Source organism: Aphelocoma coerulescens, chromosome 4, assembly GCF_041296385.1.
Source record: "Aphelocoma coerulescens isolate FSJ_1873_10779 chromosome 4, UR_Acoe_1.0, whole genome shotgun sequence".
Lineage (NCBI taxonomy): Eukaryota > Metazoa > Chordata > Aves > Passeriformes > Corvidae > Aphelocoma > Aphelocoma coerulescens.
This window is the reverse complement of record NC_091017.1, coordinates 58,737,505-58,754,641: the sequence shown is the minus strand read 5'-3', so window position 1 is coordinate 58,754,641 and position 17,137 is coordinate 58,737,505. Positions and strand designations below refer to the sequence as shown.

The 17,137-nt window shown below is 35.4% G+C and overlaps 1 protein-coding gene across 1 annotated transcript in view; it reads left to right on the top strand.

The window, feature by feature from the left end:
- Positions 1–9,500, top strand: part of PCDH7 (protocadherin 7) — a 268,952-nt gene extending 259,452 nt beyond the window's left edge. The window contains exon 3 of the mRNA XM_069014872.1: positions 5,173–9,500. Within this exon, the coding sequence (XP_068870973.1) occupies positions 5,173–5,552 (380 nt within the window). The 3' untranslated portion in view covers positions 5,553–9,500. The remainder of the gene's footprint in view (positions 1–5,172) is intronic.
- Positions 9,501–17,137: the final 7,637 nt, after the last annotated feature.

Sequence of the window (17,137 nt, the reverse complement as noted above, 5' to 3'; positions counted from 1 at the left end):
GTCTGTGCTAGGACCATGTCATGACTAGACAATAATGCTGTGTGTCTATAAAATATATTGTACAAGAATGGTTGTTAAAAAATGTGCAGAGTGCAGCTAGAGTGTGCATTCTTGACTATATTTCTGCAATATGTGTGTAAAATAAAGCACATAACTTGTAACATGTAGAATCATAGAATGGATAGGGTTGGAAGGGACATTAAAAATCATCTAGTTCCTATCCCCAGGTGTACTTGTTGATTACTGAGTTCATAATACTATGTCCTTGATGAAATATATTAACCTCTTTTTATTAAGAATGGGAGGAGAGAAAATAGTGGAAAACTGCTTGGCTGGAATATTTGAGTTAGTTTCTTTGGCATTAAATTAGAGACTGATCATCATATTTTCCCTGTCTACCCTGCAGTGGTAGGTGCCGTTCTTTTTTGATAATAAGCAATCCTACTAGCCCTAAGGGAACAGTCAGCTACAATCAGCAGAAACATTAGCATACATAAAAATATCTCCATTTACATTCTTTTGTACAAAGTTTTATGGAAAACATAAAACATAGCACTGTCTCAGAAATTAGCTGCAAATGTTTAAGGATTTGTTGGATGAATAGTTACTAAAGTTTAAAAAAAATTGTTTACAATTTTTGTGTCAAGCAATACCAACTTCTGATCTAGAAACACCATGAGAAGATATGCTTGAAAATAACTGAGAGGACATCTTCTGATGATGTCTTCTGATGTTCTTTTTGTGCAGATAAAAGGTTAAATTTGACTCATCTATGTAAACTGTTAGACCCCAATCCCAAATCTACAGCTTTCTATACAACAAGAAATATCACACATCTTTCTCACTAATTAACATTGTGATAAATATTTTTTCGTTTAAAAGGGACATTTTAAACACTAATTTAACTTGGTTTCCAGATATGTAACTGCAGTAGGAATCTGTTGGGCTTCTTACTTGATGATTTGCCAATTGTGTCGACAAATTCTTTGCTGTGTCATACTGCATTACACTTGTCAGCTCTCAGGGGGGTCACTACTGGAGTGTTTAACTTTTAAACTGAGAAGCACTTAAAAAAGCATTTCACTTAGAGATAGACATGTTTCAATACAAATTATACTAAAGGACAAGAGTAAGTTTATTTTATTTTCAAATTCAGAGATTGTTCAAAACTCCATGGCTCGGTAATTGAAAATGCCAAGCATAGAGTTTCTATTCCACAAAAGAGAGTTGATCTGTTTCAGTGAATTAGCAAACACAGTTACTTATTCTGTAGCTAAAGTGCTGTGGCAGTTCATCCAAATTAGAGGTTAAATGACTGTTGTCAAGTGCATCCCATTTTCCCTTTACTAACTAGTTTCGATACTGGTAATAGTTTAGTCCAGACAGCACGGGTTGTTTCATCCATCTTCTGATATACACACTCATACATAAAATGTTCCCTCCTTCCACTTCCCTCACCACTCCCCCCCACCACAAATGCTGGAGTTATGTCAATCTTTTAAACAGAAGAGCAGTTAAAATGCAACAAGTTTCAAATCATGTTAGACCAAATCTGTACTTAAATGCCGTACTGATTCAAGCTCTAAGAACAGATGCAAGAAAGCAATGGAACAGAAGGATGCATTAACTGTACGTGTCAAACATTAATTGAAGGTGTTTTAGGGAAAAACATATGACACTGAGTTTGACAGCCTGAGGGAGATGAGGCTGCTGCTGTTGCTCCATACCCCCAAGTCCAAACAGTAGCAAAGATGAAGATATATTCCCAGTAGGCACATCCACAGAGCACACACATACACCAAATATATACCGAGTTGTCCACACAGATCACAGACACTCAAAGCCCTTACACAAACACCAACAGCACCAGTGGCCTCATTCTGTCCTCTTCTCTGGCTGGACAGGTTGAAAATCCACTAGTGAGAGTGGACACACCCATATCGATACATGCAGACGTAACAGAGAGCCCATTCCCAGCAAAGAGTTAGAAAGGAGTTTAATAAGACAGGAAAGATGATGTTCATCAGGCACAGGACATAACCAGACAAATTTATTAGCCAGCAAACTATTCACATGTGATTGGCCATTTTATCCCCTTATATCTCTATTTCTCCACTCTTATTCCTCCACAAATCACCTAAACTCCTCACTTGTCTTCCCTTTGGTTTCTCCCTGAAAACATCATCCAAGTCCTGTGCTAACCCAAACTCCTTTCTCCCATATCTTATAATGTGTGCTACATACCTAGACAGCAATCCCCATAACACAGAAAGATGGCTGTTCCTCCTGAATCCTTATTTTGAGTTCCTACCTGCTAGTATTCATCAATCTGTTCCTCTGGGCCTGGACAGATGGACCTTTGAGGGTCTGATGGCCCTATGGTGGTCCTGGGAGTAGTCTGTCAGGGTATTTGGGCTAGTAGTATTATTCCAGTGTCTCTCTGAGCTCTTCTGTAGGTATAAAGATGAAGTTTATCACATAACCCAACCGGGAAACTCAGCAACACATTGACTTGGATGTTTTTGTTTCTCAAAACAGCACTGTAAGGCTGAATTGTACTGTAAGTCCTCATGCTTTACAATAAGGAATTCCAGTATTTGTCCAGAACTGAGTAGGAGAAGTGCTACAATGCAAAATGGTACATTTTCAAGTGTATGATTCAAGGACCACAAGCAAGGGAAGGATTTTTACAAACCCACATATTGTTGACTTGAAATTTGTTTGAGCTAAAAAGACACCATCAGATATAATGAGATGCTAATTGTTTCAATCTAAAAAAACCCCAAACTCAAACAACAAAAGAAGCTCTTTTCAGCAAACATATATTCCTGTGTTTTAAATAAAGGTCAGACAAATTGCCTTGATCAGCCGTCGCTAATATTATGTCAGAGTAATAAGTAAAATACTTGCAGCAAGCATAATGTTTAATGGCCACTTTTTGGAAATAAGGTGCTGGTTTGAGTAGTGTATGGAGATTTAAGGGGATTGGCCCTGTTGTAAAAATATGAAGAATTCTGCTTAAAAATCAAAGCATATCAGGGCAGCTGAACAGTTAATTAGGCTTCTTATCATTAGGGAGAGTCAGAATAATGCTGATTTAGCTGACAAATAGAGGATTTTCCAGTTACCATCTCCATCTTCTGTGTATGTCTGCAGAACACAGTCTTCTGAAAACTGGTAGGCTGATAAGTTTTCACAGTATTGCATTCTTCATTGGGAGGAAAAAAAAAAAGTGGGAATTATGTCTAAATGCAAAAGCCTTAAAAATAAATTGGAGAAAGAAAATTAATAAAATAAAAAAACCCCTCAGTTCCCTCCTCCCAGCCTTACACATCTTAGCTACAGGGTTACTCAGTTATATAGACACCAGGGCTGTTTCCTCATTAAATTCAGTGATATTTAATTGAAATATTAAAATTTATACAGTTTTCAGAATATGTACAGTAAATTCTATAAAATGTTGACACCTGTCAGCAGCAAATAGTGTACACACTCTTTACAATACTGCAACAAATTATTTATTAAATTAATGTTTAAATGTATGAAAAAATCAGGACAGGATGAAAATAAATCTTTCAAGAGCTTTTGCCATTCTATCAGGATTAAATTTACAGATGTTGAAATGAAATATGCTTTCTCTGCAAACACCTGTTTGTAAATATTTTAAATTAAAATGGCTTATTCTGGAAGAGAAAAGTATTTTTGGTTGTGCGGGGTTTTTTATTTGGTTGGTCTGGTTTCTTTTTTACCTACAGCAGTGTTCTTTTTATCAGTTTATAGAAAACTCACAATTGGAATTGTCATTATTTGAGAAGGTAATCTACCAGCCAAAGTTCAAAAGAAATAGGCAAAATAGAAGTAATAAAATTAAGGCCAAGCAGGCCTTTGACAGTGTTTTTATAAGGTACATGGTATTACTGGCAAAAATTACTGTTCAAAAGAACTTTGGTGTTATAGTGGGAAGGTAGAAAGATGCCACAGCCCATATGAAATACCTGATTATGTTTCCATGTTGAAGTTCCTTGCTTCCTTCTAAGATAATAAGTTTTTTATAAAACAAACCTAAATATTTCATCAAATAAATCATATAATGTGAAAGTCATATCAAACACACTCAAAAATTTTATTTTTTGATTTATGTCCTTTTGTCAACTTTTTTTGAATATCATGTTGTTACTTTGTAGGCTGTTTCAGTTATTCCTTTAGACCATAAAGTACACTATAACTGAATAAAAGCAAGGTTTCAGAATCTTACCCATTCCTTAAAATAGTTGAGGTAGCTTTTAAATTCAGTTGTATGCAAGTATCAAAATACAAGTATTAAAGATACTTGCGTTGCTAACAGGTAGGAGTCAATCCTGCAGGCCCCTGAACGTTGCCGGTTTTCAGTGAAAGCTCTTACAAGTACAGAAAGCTTAGTGATCTGGAGTAGGACACCTTCTAACATAGCAAGTCACACATAAAATATCTCTCTTAAGGCAGCACTCAGATTCATCCCGTGCCCTACCATACATATATACACACAGAACAGCTTTATTTGTAAGATTGATAAAGTTTATAACCCATAAAAGGGGTTTTGTATGCTCCTACAATTACTGATTTTTCAACTTATGTAACATATTGTGGACTAAAAACAAGTGCCCAATCCTCAGAAATACAAGCAGAGGTTTACATTATATGAAGATGCAGTCCCTTTGTCAATAACAGATCTGCTCATTTGCAGGGCATTAAGTATGTTTGTCAGTATTTGCAGGGTACAGGGTCTCAGGATCCTTTCACATAAATTCAGAGTATTGTCTACAAAAAAATTCAAGGAAAGGTATTTTTAATAATTTCAAGAAAATTGGCAGTATGGAATTAAGTGCTTGTTTTACTCTTTCAGACATCAAAATTAATTCAGTACCTAACGCCAAATGCTTCTGGAATTGATTTACAAGCACAGGAAGAGGATTAATAGCTTTTTTTTTTTTCAATTATTAAGGTTGAGAATAACTGTACAGATCTGCTTGTTGCCTCTAGGCACATGTAGTGTGAAAAAATTATTACTGAGGAACTTACTGCAATCTTCCTACCAAGACCTTTAAAAATACCTTTTGTGAATTTAAGGATTCTCAGTTTCAATTGAAGTAATTTTAATATTAATTTGTAAAGACAACTCTCTTTTATTTTCAGATTCACGGCCTCTACCAGATGTAGCCCTAACAGGGAAGTGCACCCGAGAATGTGACGAATATGGCCACTCAGACTCCTGCTGGATGCCAGTCCGCACTTCTCCAGAGAGAAAGCAGAAGAGCCAGCCAAAACTCTCCACTTTTATGCCTGTCGATGAACGGGGCAGCCAGGAAAAGCTGGCCAATGGAGAAGCCTCCCTCATGGGTGATCGCAACAGAAACCTCCTTAACAAAAAGTTGACCTCATCCTATGAGACCTTCAGCGCAGCTAGTTTCAGCAAAAATGAAGAAGGCAATCCAGAGGATATCCCCCTTACACAGACAGGGGAATACAAGCCATCTCCTGTCAATACTCTAACTAGAAGAGAAGTTTACCTGTAGGCTAAAAAGCAGCAAAAAAGTTCTTTCATAACATAATAAAGAAATGGGGCAAAAGTCTTAAAATCACAACAATTTTAAGAAAAAATGAGAAAATAAAAGAGGGGGCCACCAAAGAGACAAAAGATCTGCCTGCCACTTCTGCCTCCATAGCAGGCATGTAATTATACTGTCTGCCTGACTATATTGTACAATGTAGAAAACATTGTTGTTACTTGCATGTCTAATTCCCCCCTCGCTGATTTTTATTTTCCTAGATCTATGGTTGCAAATTCTTCCCATAGTAGCAAGCTTGATTAAAAAGAAATCAACACACTGTTGTTTCCCCTCTGCAGAAGCATGAATTAAGCCACTCATTTTGTTTGTTTGTCATCTGGCTTGTTGAGGATAACAGGTCAGGGAAAATGTATTCAAAACATACCATCTGAATATTGCTGATCCCCACCAGGGACAATCCTTCAGAAACCATAAAGATATAGGATAAATATAAAAGAATAATCATTAATAGGCACTTTGTGAAGACCACAGCTTTAATATTCTCACCGCTCATCTGAGGCTGGAAGCAAGAGAAATTCCTTCAGCCTGAGACTGCAGTCAAAAACATGGCATACTTTCCTGTGATTCATGAACTCTGGTTCTGTTTTATCCATTGAACAAATGTGTCTAACTGTGTCTCTTTCTCTCCTTCTCTCTTGTTCTCTGTAAGGATTATTTCAATGTAAACACAATTACTAACACTTATACTGTAGGATAGCAATGACAAACTGTTGAATTCATTATTTTGGGCAAGACTAACATTTAGCTGGGAAGATTGTAATAACAAAAAGGCCAAAGATCACACAATGGATCAGGGGAACTGCTAAGTATTGGGGCTTGACTTAGAACATTAATGTATTCACAAAGAACCACATGTACTCATAGCACACCTTCCGTTACACTCTGTGCAGCAGCACAGATCACAAGCCCAGATGACAATTGTTTTTCCAATGTGGTACATTTGAATGCCCAAAGGAACTGATGTGCTTTTTTTGTAATGACATGATATGTTGCAGCAGATGCTGCATATGATATGCTGCATATGCCAGTTCCAGGGAATTTTTAAGATCAAAATTAAAAAATAATAGTAGAAGAGAACGCTGTGTTAATTGGGATGCTTGATGGGAGGGAAAAAGGTGAACAGTGGGATAATGCAGTAACAAAAGAACATTACAACTTGGATACAAAAGCCTCTTTTCAGATTGCAAGGCATGGTTGCTAAGTCTGTCATCCATATTGCAGCTTATCAACTGCTTCAATTATGTCAAAGATGATGATACTGAAAGCTTTCCTGAAACCAAGTGCATTAAAACCAAGAGAAGTGCAATAATAAATGATATCAAGACTCAGAACATTTAGCGTAAGTAAAAAAGGTCTGATAAACAGCGGTAAGATACCTAAGGAGGTCAAGATGAGTCAAAAGGAATCCAAGCTACTGTGATATACAAAAGCTGTAGCAATTCTCATGGTGAGTGCTTTTTGAAAGGAAGAGGAAATGAAACAGGTTTTTGTGCAATAAAAGCAACAAAACATGCAGAACATCAACCAATTGCTTTGTAGTTGATGATGTAGTAATAATCATGGCCCGAGCTCAGACATTCAGACAAAAGTGACAATCAAACAACACAGCAAGGACAGCTCAAGGAGGGGGAAAGCGTTCAGATCCCTGGCTGTTTAACCTGGCGTGAAGGCATGGCTAGATGGCTCTCTAGTAACTGTAGTCTTAATGTAGCTTTGGGTAGTTTCTTGCTTTGAAGAATTGCATAGAAATAACCATAAACAGCCTAAGGTAGAGGTTGGTAAATCAAAACAACTCATCACATTTATCTTTTGAATTCACTTCTCCACATAGTGGGGTGTGCCATTACTGGCCTTTTCATTCTCCTCTCTCAAGTTTACTTTCTTCAAGTAACATTAGTTTGTGTATAGCAGTTATGATGAATGGACACATTTTAGAAAGAAAATATTAAAATCAAAGATTAATAATGATTGAACATTTTTATGTTTAATTATTTAAGTAATATGGAGAGATGCAAGCTAGTACTTTGTTATGAGACTGCGATAGCAGTTACTGCTTTGTATAATCTGTAAGTACCTGTTTAAAAATGCTTCTAAAAATGCTTATGTAATGTATACACATTTTTCTTGCACGTTTCAACAGAATACACAATTGCATAACACAAATGTTCAACAGAATTTCCTTTAATAAGATTTTATTTAATATTACACACAAGAAAATAAATTAGGTAGCTGGGTTCCATATATTCTTAGACACTTTTTCTACAAGGCTAATAATACAGGTCATAGTAGACTTTCAGATTAAATGGATCAGCAGTCACTCACCAATTTTTGCACCACATAAGACAGTCATGAAATAATTTTCTTGTGTGCATCTCCTTAGATCTAAAGTGCGCGTGAAAGAATTTTTTAAAAATTCTATCTACTGTAAGTATTCACAGTAATTCTAGTGGAACTAGCCACTATTAATATGCTGATTACTCTTCTGACCTGGCATGACATACAAATATATTTTGTGTTTGTATTTTTCCTCTTTATTTGAAATAGGTTAAATCTGGTGCCACTCCATAAATAGAGTGCTTTTGTATAAAAAAATAAACAAATAAAGCTATAAAAAATAATTAGGGTGAATGCAAAATATGCAACTGTGCCTTTTATACCTATTATTATGGTAAAGTGGTAGTTGGGTTTGGACACTGAGGGGTAAGGGGCTATTCCCAACTTTTTTGAACCTGTATATTTACCTGTGTTTATTTTCTGAGAAATTATAAATAATATATTTAAAAACAAGCCTTTTGCCAAACTCAGTTAATGGACCAGTCTTAAGCATTATTAACACAAGGCTGTGGTTTAAGTAGGTCTTGAGGATTTTTTTATTAATATTTGTGTGGGGTTTGGGGTTCTTTTAATTTGTTTTTAATTCTGCTGCCTGGAAAAATATGGTCAGTCTGTATGATAGTTATTTAGCAAGGTCACCAGTTCATGTCGCCAGGAAAATGGACAATTAATTTTTTTTAAATTGCTTTTAGCCTTCATCACATTTTAGTTGTATAGTATAGAAATCATATTTTTTCTTTCCTTCCATGGGAAAATCAAATGAGCTTTGCATGTATTTACATTAGGGCACCTTTATAGATTGATGCGTTAATATATAACTTTATATGTATTAGAAAGTTCAATAGCTTTGGTCTAAAATCTAAGGCTTATTCCAGATCTCAGACCCACTACGTTTATTGAATATGGTTTCTGACTGGCCTGCTGCCTGAGTTTCAGGAAAAAAAGTTAAACATTATTTTTATGTGGGGGAAGAACTTAAATGGGATTGAAATGATTGGCTGAAAGGCTACCCTAGAAGTTGTCAAGCAGAAAAATCATGATTATGGATAAAGGTCTTGCCATAAATCCAGCCGTCACCAAACACTTGTTAGGAAGTTGAACAACAAAATATTTTTCCTTGTTTCATTGGTGATAAATATACAGTTTCCTTAAGAAAAGAAGCAGATGAGGAAAGCAATAGAAATGAAAGCCCATCAGTTAAGTTTTATTACTGACTGAAAGAGAATAAACACTAGGAAGAAGACAACATTCACCAGCTACCTGGGGTATGCTTTCAGGCAACTTTTTCCTAAATTTTAAAGCACTTGCATTCAGTGTGGTACGATCTGTTTGTAATATTAATCATTGACTATTGTTCTGCAACTTGGATGTTGATAGTGAAGCAGAGAACAATTTATCATTGTTTATTATGAGTCACTATGCACGCAACTATGCTAAACATGGCAAAATGTATTAAATGCTAGTCCACCTCTATTTATGAAATATTTACATAATTTAATTTGTTTTTGTACAGTTTTATGTAAATAAATTGCTTGTCATTTTTGTCTCTTCAAATTAAAATATAACATGTTCAACTGGTTGCCCATTTGCCAGTTTACTTTCTTGGACAGTCTATTCCAATTTTACTAGATTAAATCACATGCTAGTTTCAATATTTAACTGGTATTTTGAATGGCAAAGATGACACTGCTTTAGTAACTGGCCACAGCTTCAGCTGCAGAGGTAGCTGAGGTTTTACCTGCCTACGGAGTGAAATTCGATAGAGGCTATTATCACTCAGGACAGCACATGGCTATTTTCATTGCAGAAATAGAGTACTTGTAACCTGAGCAGTTGTTTCTGATTACTGTTAAAAAGGGCTTATTTTTAAGATGTGTTCAAAACCTTCTTATTAAGTGGAATAACAAGTCTTTACTAAAAGTACAGGTATTTCCATTATGGAATGGCAATTTTCTTATTATCAGAAAGGCTGTTATTTTTCCAAAAAAAGTTCAGAATTATTAACAAATCCTAAAATGTCAGTGGAGCATCTATACTGAGAAAAACAACATAATTAATGCAGAATTTCAGAAAAAAAAAAAAGTGAAATAAAAGCCTCCAGTTCTGTCTAGCTGTGAATCAAATTATCCATCTCAGCATAACTGTAGATCAAGAACAAACCTTCCTCAAGAAGGAACATCTAAGGAGAAAGAGTTTATTCCTTAGCTGTCTGGATCACACATAGCTTTTTTTGTCTTTTTTTGTTTGTTTGCTTGCTTGTTTGTTTTAAAAGAGCAGGTTCCAAAACAGCCATTAAGTTGGGATTTTCATCAATTGTAATATGTGAAAAATGTGTTTGTGGGGAGAGGGATCGAAGGTCAAAACTCCTCTTACCCCCTGCCTCTGTGTTATGCAAAAGAATTACTACAGAGACCTTGCACACCATTGCACACAATTTCCCAGTGAACATCATTTGTATCCTTTTACCTTAGTTACAGATTAAGCTTTGATTTTTGTGAATACAAACTGGCCAGAACTCTTTTCAGATAAACTTTGCATTGCAAATTTCTTTCTCTGAATGTGCTTTAAGTTAACATTTCCTGATCTTCTCTAATGAATGAGTCAAAGAAGATTCTTCCTTCCACAAGCAGAGCTCTGAATCTACATGCCTATGGAGAGAGTTCCGTTCACCACCTGACCCTGGATCTCCCCCATTGCACTTGAATGAGGTACCCCTCCACCTCTTTCAGCAGTGGCAGTATTTTAATGAGTAACGTCAATCAATCTTTCAAGTTTATTTTATACTAGTTGTAGTATGCAAGGCATGACCTTATGTTTGTTTATTTTGTCTTTTGTCTGCATTTTCTTGTTTACCCACTGCATCCAGGAAAGTGATTACAGGAAGATAAAATAAATTTCCTGAACCACTAAGAGTGGTATGAGAGGATGATATAAACTAGCAAAAGCTAACAATTTATGCTCCCCTTTAACCCTGTCTTCATTTCTCCCTCCTGTGTAGCAGTAAAATGTAAATCTTATGCAGAGACTGAAATTAATAAATGTGACCTCAGCAGAAATAATTTCATGTCTTTATTGAGCCTCCTGAGGGGAGTGTATAGAAGATGCTTAATAGTTCATAAATATGCAAATCATCTAGCCTTTGCTAAAAAAGAAAGTAACAGTAGCATTAGACGAGTGTATTCCTTAGTAAAATGGTAGGATTCTAGTCAGGCAGTTCATACAGCTCTTTCTTCTAAAGCAAGTACGTCTCGTTTAAAGACAGATATACTTACCAAGAAACTGGGGAGGAAAAAATGCAAAATACCTATTCTGTACTTGTATGGAATAGCCTCTGGGAAAAAAAGGGAACAAAGAACAGCAAATAGGTATAATGTAATTGGTACAGAATTGATAGAAATATATCCCTTTAGGATTTTCAAACTGATTTAAGCATTCAAAAATAGGGAGATATTAATGCATAATCTGTAGGTATATATGGTATGGTACTGTAATTGATGAGAAAAAACTCCTTCTAATTATAAGGCATGTGATTCTATTTAAGGTAGTGTTTCTAAAGATTTAGGTAATGGTTAAAAAATATTTATATCTTAGTATTCCTTCTTTGTAAGCTTACTAAAATACTAAAACAAATTTTAGCAGACTTCTACAGCATTCACTGTAGGAGAAGACAGTTTTGGACAAACAAAATAGGCAAGATATAGTTTTCATATTTCTATTCTATTTTCAGGATAGCAACCAACCTTCTCATCTTCACGTTATAATAAAGAATTAAAAAAAACCCCAGCACTTTTCAACTGTTCTTTCAAGGATAATACAGAAGTAGCCAAAGTAGTATTAAAGCAGGTTTATACCATGTTTACTACTTGTTTGGTAAAATTACACTCAACAAACTGTAGTGTCATGAAAAGAGCAGCTAAAATAACAATGAATCACCTAAGTTTTTCCCAATCCTGTGGGGAATCAGAAAAGGAAGGGAAGACTAGAAAAAAGAAAAAAATAATTCTGTGTCTTTTTACTACCTACCTCTCAAGGATTTCAAGAATCTACAGAATTCCCTGAACAGGAATACTGGATTCTATCATTTCCCCACAAAAGTGTATGCTTTTACTTCTTCCAGAGGTACTTGCAGGTTTTATAACTTGTAATAAGTCTAGTTGGGGTAAATCATCTTCCTGACTCTTTTTCTCCTTACATAGTAATTGTGTTACATGATTCCAGAAAATGAAGCTGACTGTAACTGTGGCAAAGTTATGGTGTTAGTAATCTTTTCGAAGTTAGTTGAATATATATTTGATAAGACAAGTAGATGTGAAGAAATTGGAATAAGATATTAGTCTGAAAAGATCCACAGACTGCTGCAAATGCTGTAATGGTTCATTATTTAGGCCTTATCAAAACAGAAGAGGCTGAAAAATTCACAAGCAAAAGTGGAAGAAGGATAAAAAAAGTTACAGATGGACAACTTGGATAAGTGCATGTTTGTACATATATGTATGTACACCTCTTGCTTTTGAAGTAGATTTTAAGATTCCAGAAAATTCTTTGTCACTATTCTGTGTCACAGAGACAGAATATTGGGCAATAAAGACCTGCAGCAGGAGATCCTGTATTTATTCTAAGGTTTACTAAGACAGAACCAAATACATAAATTGGTGTCTACCACTTAGTAAGACAGTGTATGTGACCACAGTTAGAAAACTGAATAATTATTAAACCTGCTTCAGCTTCTCTTGATTTTCCTATCTCACATAAGTGGCTAGAACAAAAGTCAGAGCATTTTTTTAACCTTCATCTCTTCTTGCTGACAGTACCTGGAATCAACTTGGCACCTACTTAGCTTTTCTCCACCTTGCACTGAAGTAGAAAAGAGCCCTGGAACAGCAGGTGATTTCATATTTTTTTTCAGTCTGACCTCTGAGCATCTGGCAGGCATCATGTTGCCGCCCTTATTTTTAGGCGCATGAAATTATGGCAGACTCACTCACACATAACTTCATGTTCGAATATTAAAAGAGTCCTTATAGGTGATAGAACACGAAATATGCCTTGAATTTAGAATATTCAGGTGCTATGCAGAGAAAAAAAATTATCCTGAGTTCCAGAGAGGATCGAAAAGCTGCTCTGTGTGATAAAGGACCAACCAGATGATATGTACAAGCCTACAATAACAAGCTGTACATTTCTATTTATTCTAACTTATGCCTTATGTAGAGATGCAAGGAAAATGCACTAATGCCCAGGTTTCTCTGAAGTATAATGCTTTATATATGCAAGAAAGAAGGAATCATCTTTTGCCCAACCCTGGTAAGTTAAGACTATTTCAAATCAGTTTGGATCCCCTGATGAATATTCTGATTGTGTTTATGCATCATCAGTGAAATGATGATGGCTAATTAATGATACATCCAGTGTGACATGTTCATTTAGGAGGGCATAGAATTAATAGAGGGGATATGATGCAAAAGTGCTGGCTTGAGAACAAGGGGTTTGTATTATAACTTTTATAAGGTGCTATAATGTATTGGCCACAAATATTATTACATATTATTATAAAAGTTAAATATAATTTTTCTGTTCCAAATAAAATTCAGCTAATCAGAATGAGTATTCAGAAAGAATTAATGGTGAGAGTTTGGCTTGTCATGGACTGGGGCCACATCTGAGAGGTACAGAATATTTTTTTCTATACTGAGTGACTGCAGATAAAATAAATTAAGCAGCACTTAGAAAAAAAGCATGTTGTCTTTCCTTACACAGTGATGGGATTCCAGAATTGTACTGTTCAGTGTCACTCAAAAAAGAAAACAACAAAACAGAATGAAGGCTTAGTATTAAGTAAGGGGTGTCAAACAGAATAAATTCTTCTGCTTAAATAAAGATACAGGTGCATCATTTTTTTTACATATTTTTTACAGTTCTGACCTTTCTGCTCTATATAGATAAGAATATAAATACTAGAAAATATACCTATTAGGGTGATCAAAATTACAGAATAAATAAGGTAGGATTCTTCAGCCCAGAGAAGAGAACTGAGAGGTTTGACAGTGATATATACAAATTCAAGAATGGCATGAAGAGAAGTGGTGAAAACTATTAGTTTTGCTTAATAAATCAGCTATGAGTCATCATATGAAATTATCAAGCACTGGATTCAAGATATATGGAAGTGTGTTTTCTCACACTGAATCAAACTTCTTAGCTTTTTGTCAGAGATCAATTTTTGGGATGCATCCATGAATTTGGCTCACATAAATAATAAAACCCACAATATTTCTAGATTCATTCTTTTTATGAAGGATGTAAGAATAACACAATAATGGCACCTCTGTTTCTCCCACTCTCTTACCTAAACAGATATACTAACCACTATTGAAAACAAAATATTGTGTTCAAAGTCCTCTTCTCTCTCTAAAAAACTCCAAACAAAACACTCACTGAAACAAAATTAACAAAAACCTCAGCCCTCAGCACCACTATTTTGTTAGCTAAGAAAGTGAAAAGCTTTGCTTCAGGAAGTGTTTTCTGATAGTTAGTGCTTTTGATGCTGTTTCTTCAAGAGAGTGACGAAAAATAATTTATGCCTAACCACAATTACTCCTTGGAAATCCACTGCTGCAAGGCTCCTGCTGAGAAAATTTTCAACAGGAAAAAATTAGAAAATGGAGAAGGGGGAACTTTGAATTTTTTTTAATCCACATTGCAATAAACTTACCAATTAAACTCCAAAACTCAGTGTCTCAGGAAACACACATCCGGACTCACAGAATTATGTAGGTTACAAGCACTAGAACAGACTGTTACCACACTTATTTGGACATGTAAACAACCACAGGTTTTAGAGGGAGTCATTTATTTAACTCAGTGGCAGGTGTTTACCTTGTGCACTACTGATTGTGGAGATTCATATAGACAAAAATGGATAGCAAAGCAAACCAAAAACATTTGCAGTCAATTTTCCCAGGGTTTCTGTTGTTTTAAACCTTATACTTCTGAACACAAGTACAAAACAGAAGATAGTAGAAAATAGCTGAAGTATACAGCAATATGTGAGGACTCACCAGATGACGTTTGTGATGTTTGGAGTGTCTGGATATGTCTGTTTTATCAAATATGGCACCTAAAGTATTTAGCATCAGTGGTGAAATAACTTCTGCTGTATCTTCTGATATTAATGAAAAGACACAATACTTTTCCCCCTAAAGACATTAAAAAAAGTGTTTCTTCACCTTCACATTCAATTAGAGAAAACAACTGTGTCTTCATAGGACTTCATTTTGGAGTCATTAGGATCTGTGCAGGTTAATCTGCAATGCTTTGAGATTAACTAAACTTTTTTTAATTTTTAAAATTTTATTTAAAACCTAGAGTGATACTCATGAAGCTAACATGCATAACAAATATTTCACTGAATACAAGTTAGTATTATTTTAGTTTAAAGAACTTAGAATCATGCAGCAGTTTTCAAAAATCATTCTCATATAACATGGCAGGAAATAACAAGATTATTATGTGAAGGTACATTAGTTTCATTTACAATAATATTCTTTTAAGAATTATTCAGAATACCAGTGGTGCTCATCATCTATATAAAAATCATTGTTTGACAGCAATGGTACTGCAACTTCTTCAAACTTCTGAACTCTTAAAACTCTAGCTTACAGAACAAAATACTCCCTACACCCCATGCAGTAGCACGAGTTAAAGACCTGGGATATATATACCGTTTAACCTTAAAAAAAAAAAAAAAAAAAAAAAAAAAAAAAAAAAAAAAAAAAAAAAAAGGTAAAGAAATAAAAGATAGCATTTACACAGAATTACATTAGCTTTAAGCAAAGTGCATTCTGGATACTAAAATTATCCAGAATTGAGAAACTGGACATTTGGGTTAGCCTTAATTAACTACATAGCTGAAAGGCTATAAAGACAGAAATGCAGTTATTTAAGTGATCAAAATGAATTCATACTTAGCTCTCAAAGGGAGACAAATATAACTGTATTCTTTTTTTTTTTTTTTGCTTTTCCTAAGCATGGTTGCCACTAGTGCTAAAAGAAAACTACTACAGAAATTTACCTAAGGATGAAAATAAAAAGGGTTTTTTTTTTTGTCCCAATCAGATCCCTCAAATCTGTGTTTGAAGTGTCTTGTACTATCACCAATAATGTCATTAAGTGCCAAATCTGCCATATCTGTTGAGAGACAAATTCTGTTATTTTTCTCCGCAGGGAAACGAGAAGGCTACCATCTTTCTCAAAGGACATTGCTACTATAAAAAAAGCAGCACTGTGCAGAGATGATAACCAAGTTATCCTACATGTGATGCTACGTTATTCAAATAATTCAAAATTAGTTCCATTATTTTCATATGGCTTGATAAAAGGTTTTTTTGCAATGAATGAAGCAGGGCAGTGGACTGTGGTACACTCTACACAAGATTAGACAGGAGAATCTAACTCTTAACTCTCTAAACCTGGGGAACTTAAAATGTCCTGTCTGACATGGAGGACACATACTCCAACTCCAAAGATGTATTACCACCTTTGTGAGAGTATTGATTTTCCGTAGAAAAAGCTAGGATCAGATATCATGCCTCAATGAGAGATCTCTGCCTCTGAGCACCAGAAAGCAGTCTTTGCAAGCTCTTACAGCTTCTGTCCTTTGTTTTCACACTAGAAGTGTGGAAAGGAAAGGAATCAGGTATGGATAAAGATGTTTATTTGTAATCCTTGAATCTGGCTGCCACCATTTTTTTAATAGATCAAATTCTTACTAAAGTTTTTTAATAAGAATAGGTCTATTAATATAAGATATGACAAGTTATACAATTTTTCATGCCCTACTCCTGAGAAAACTTCATTATCTTTCAGTCATAGAAAAAAAAAATCTTGCCTCTGGATCACTGCAGCAGAATATGCGTACTGAAAAATAACTACTGAAATTCTGTTTCAGTTTACCTATGCAACTGGAATTAATCTGTGTTGCTGCCTGCTCCGAGCTGCCCTTCCCCCTCCCTGGTCAAACAAGCCAGGACTTGCCTGTGCCACGTGCTCTGAACTCCTTGGTTCCAAGCGCGGGCAAAACCAAATGTGACTCAAACTCTTCAGCAGTGTCTGACTGGCCGCTCACCCCGGGTCCGCCCCCAGTCCGCCCCTTTCCCCTTCTCCGAGTAAAAGAAGGGCACAAGAGGGAGCCTGCCCTC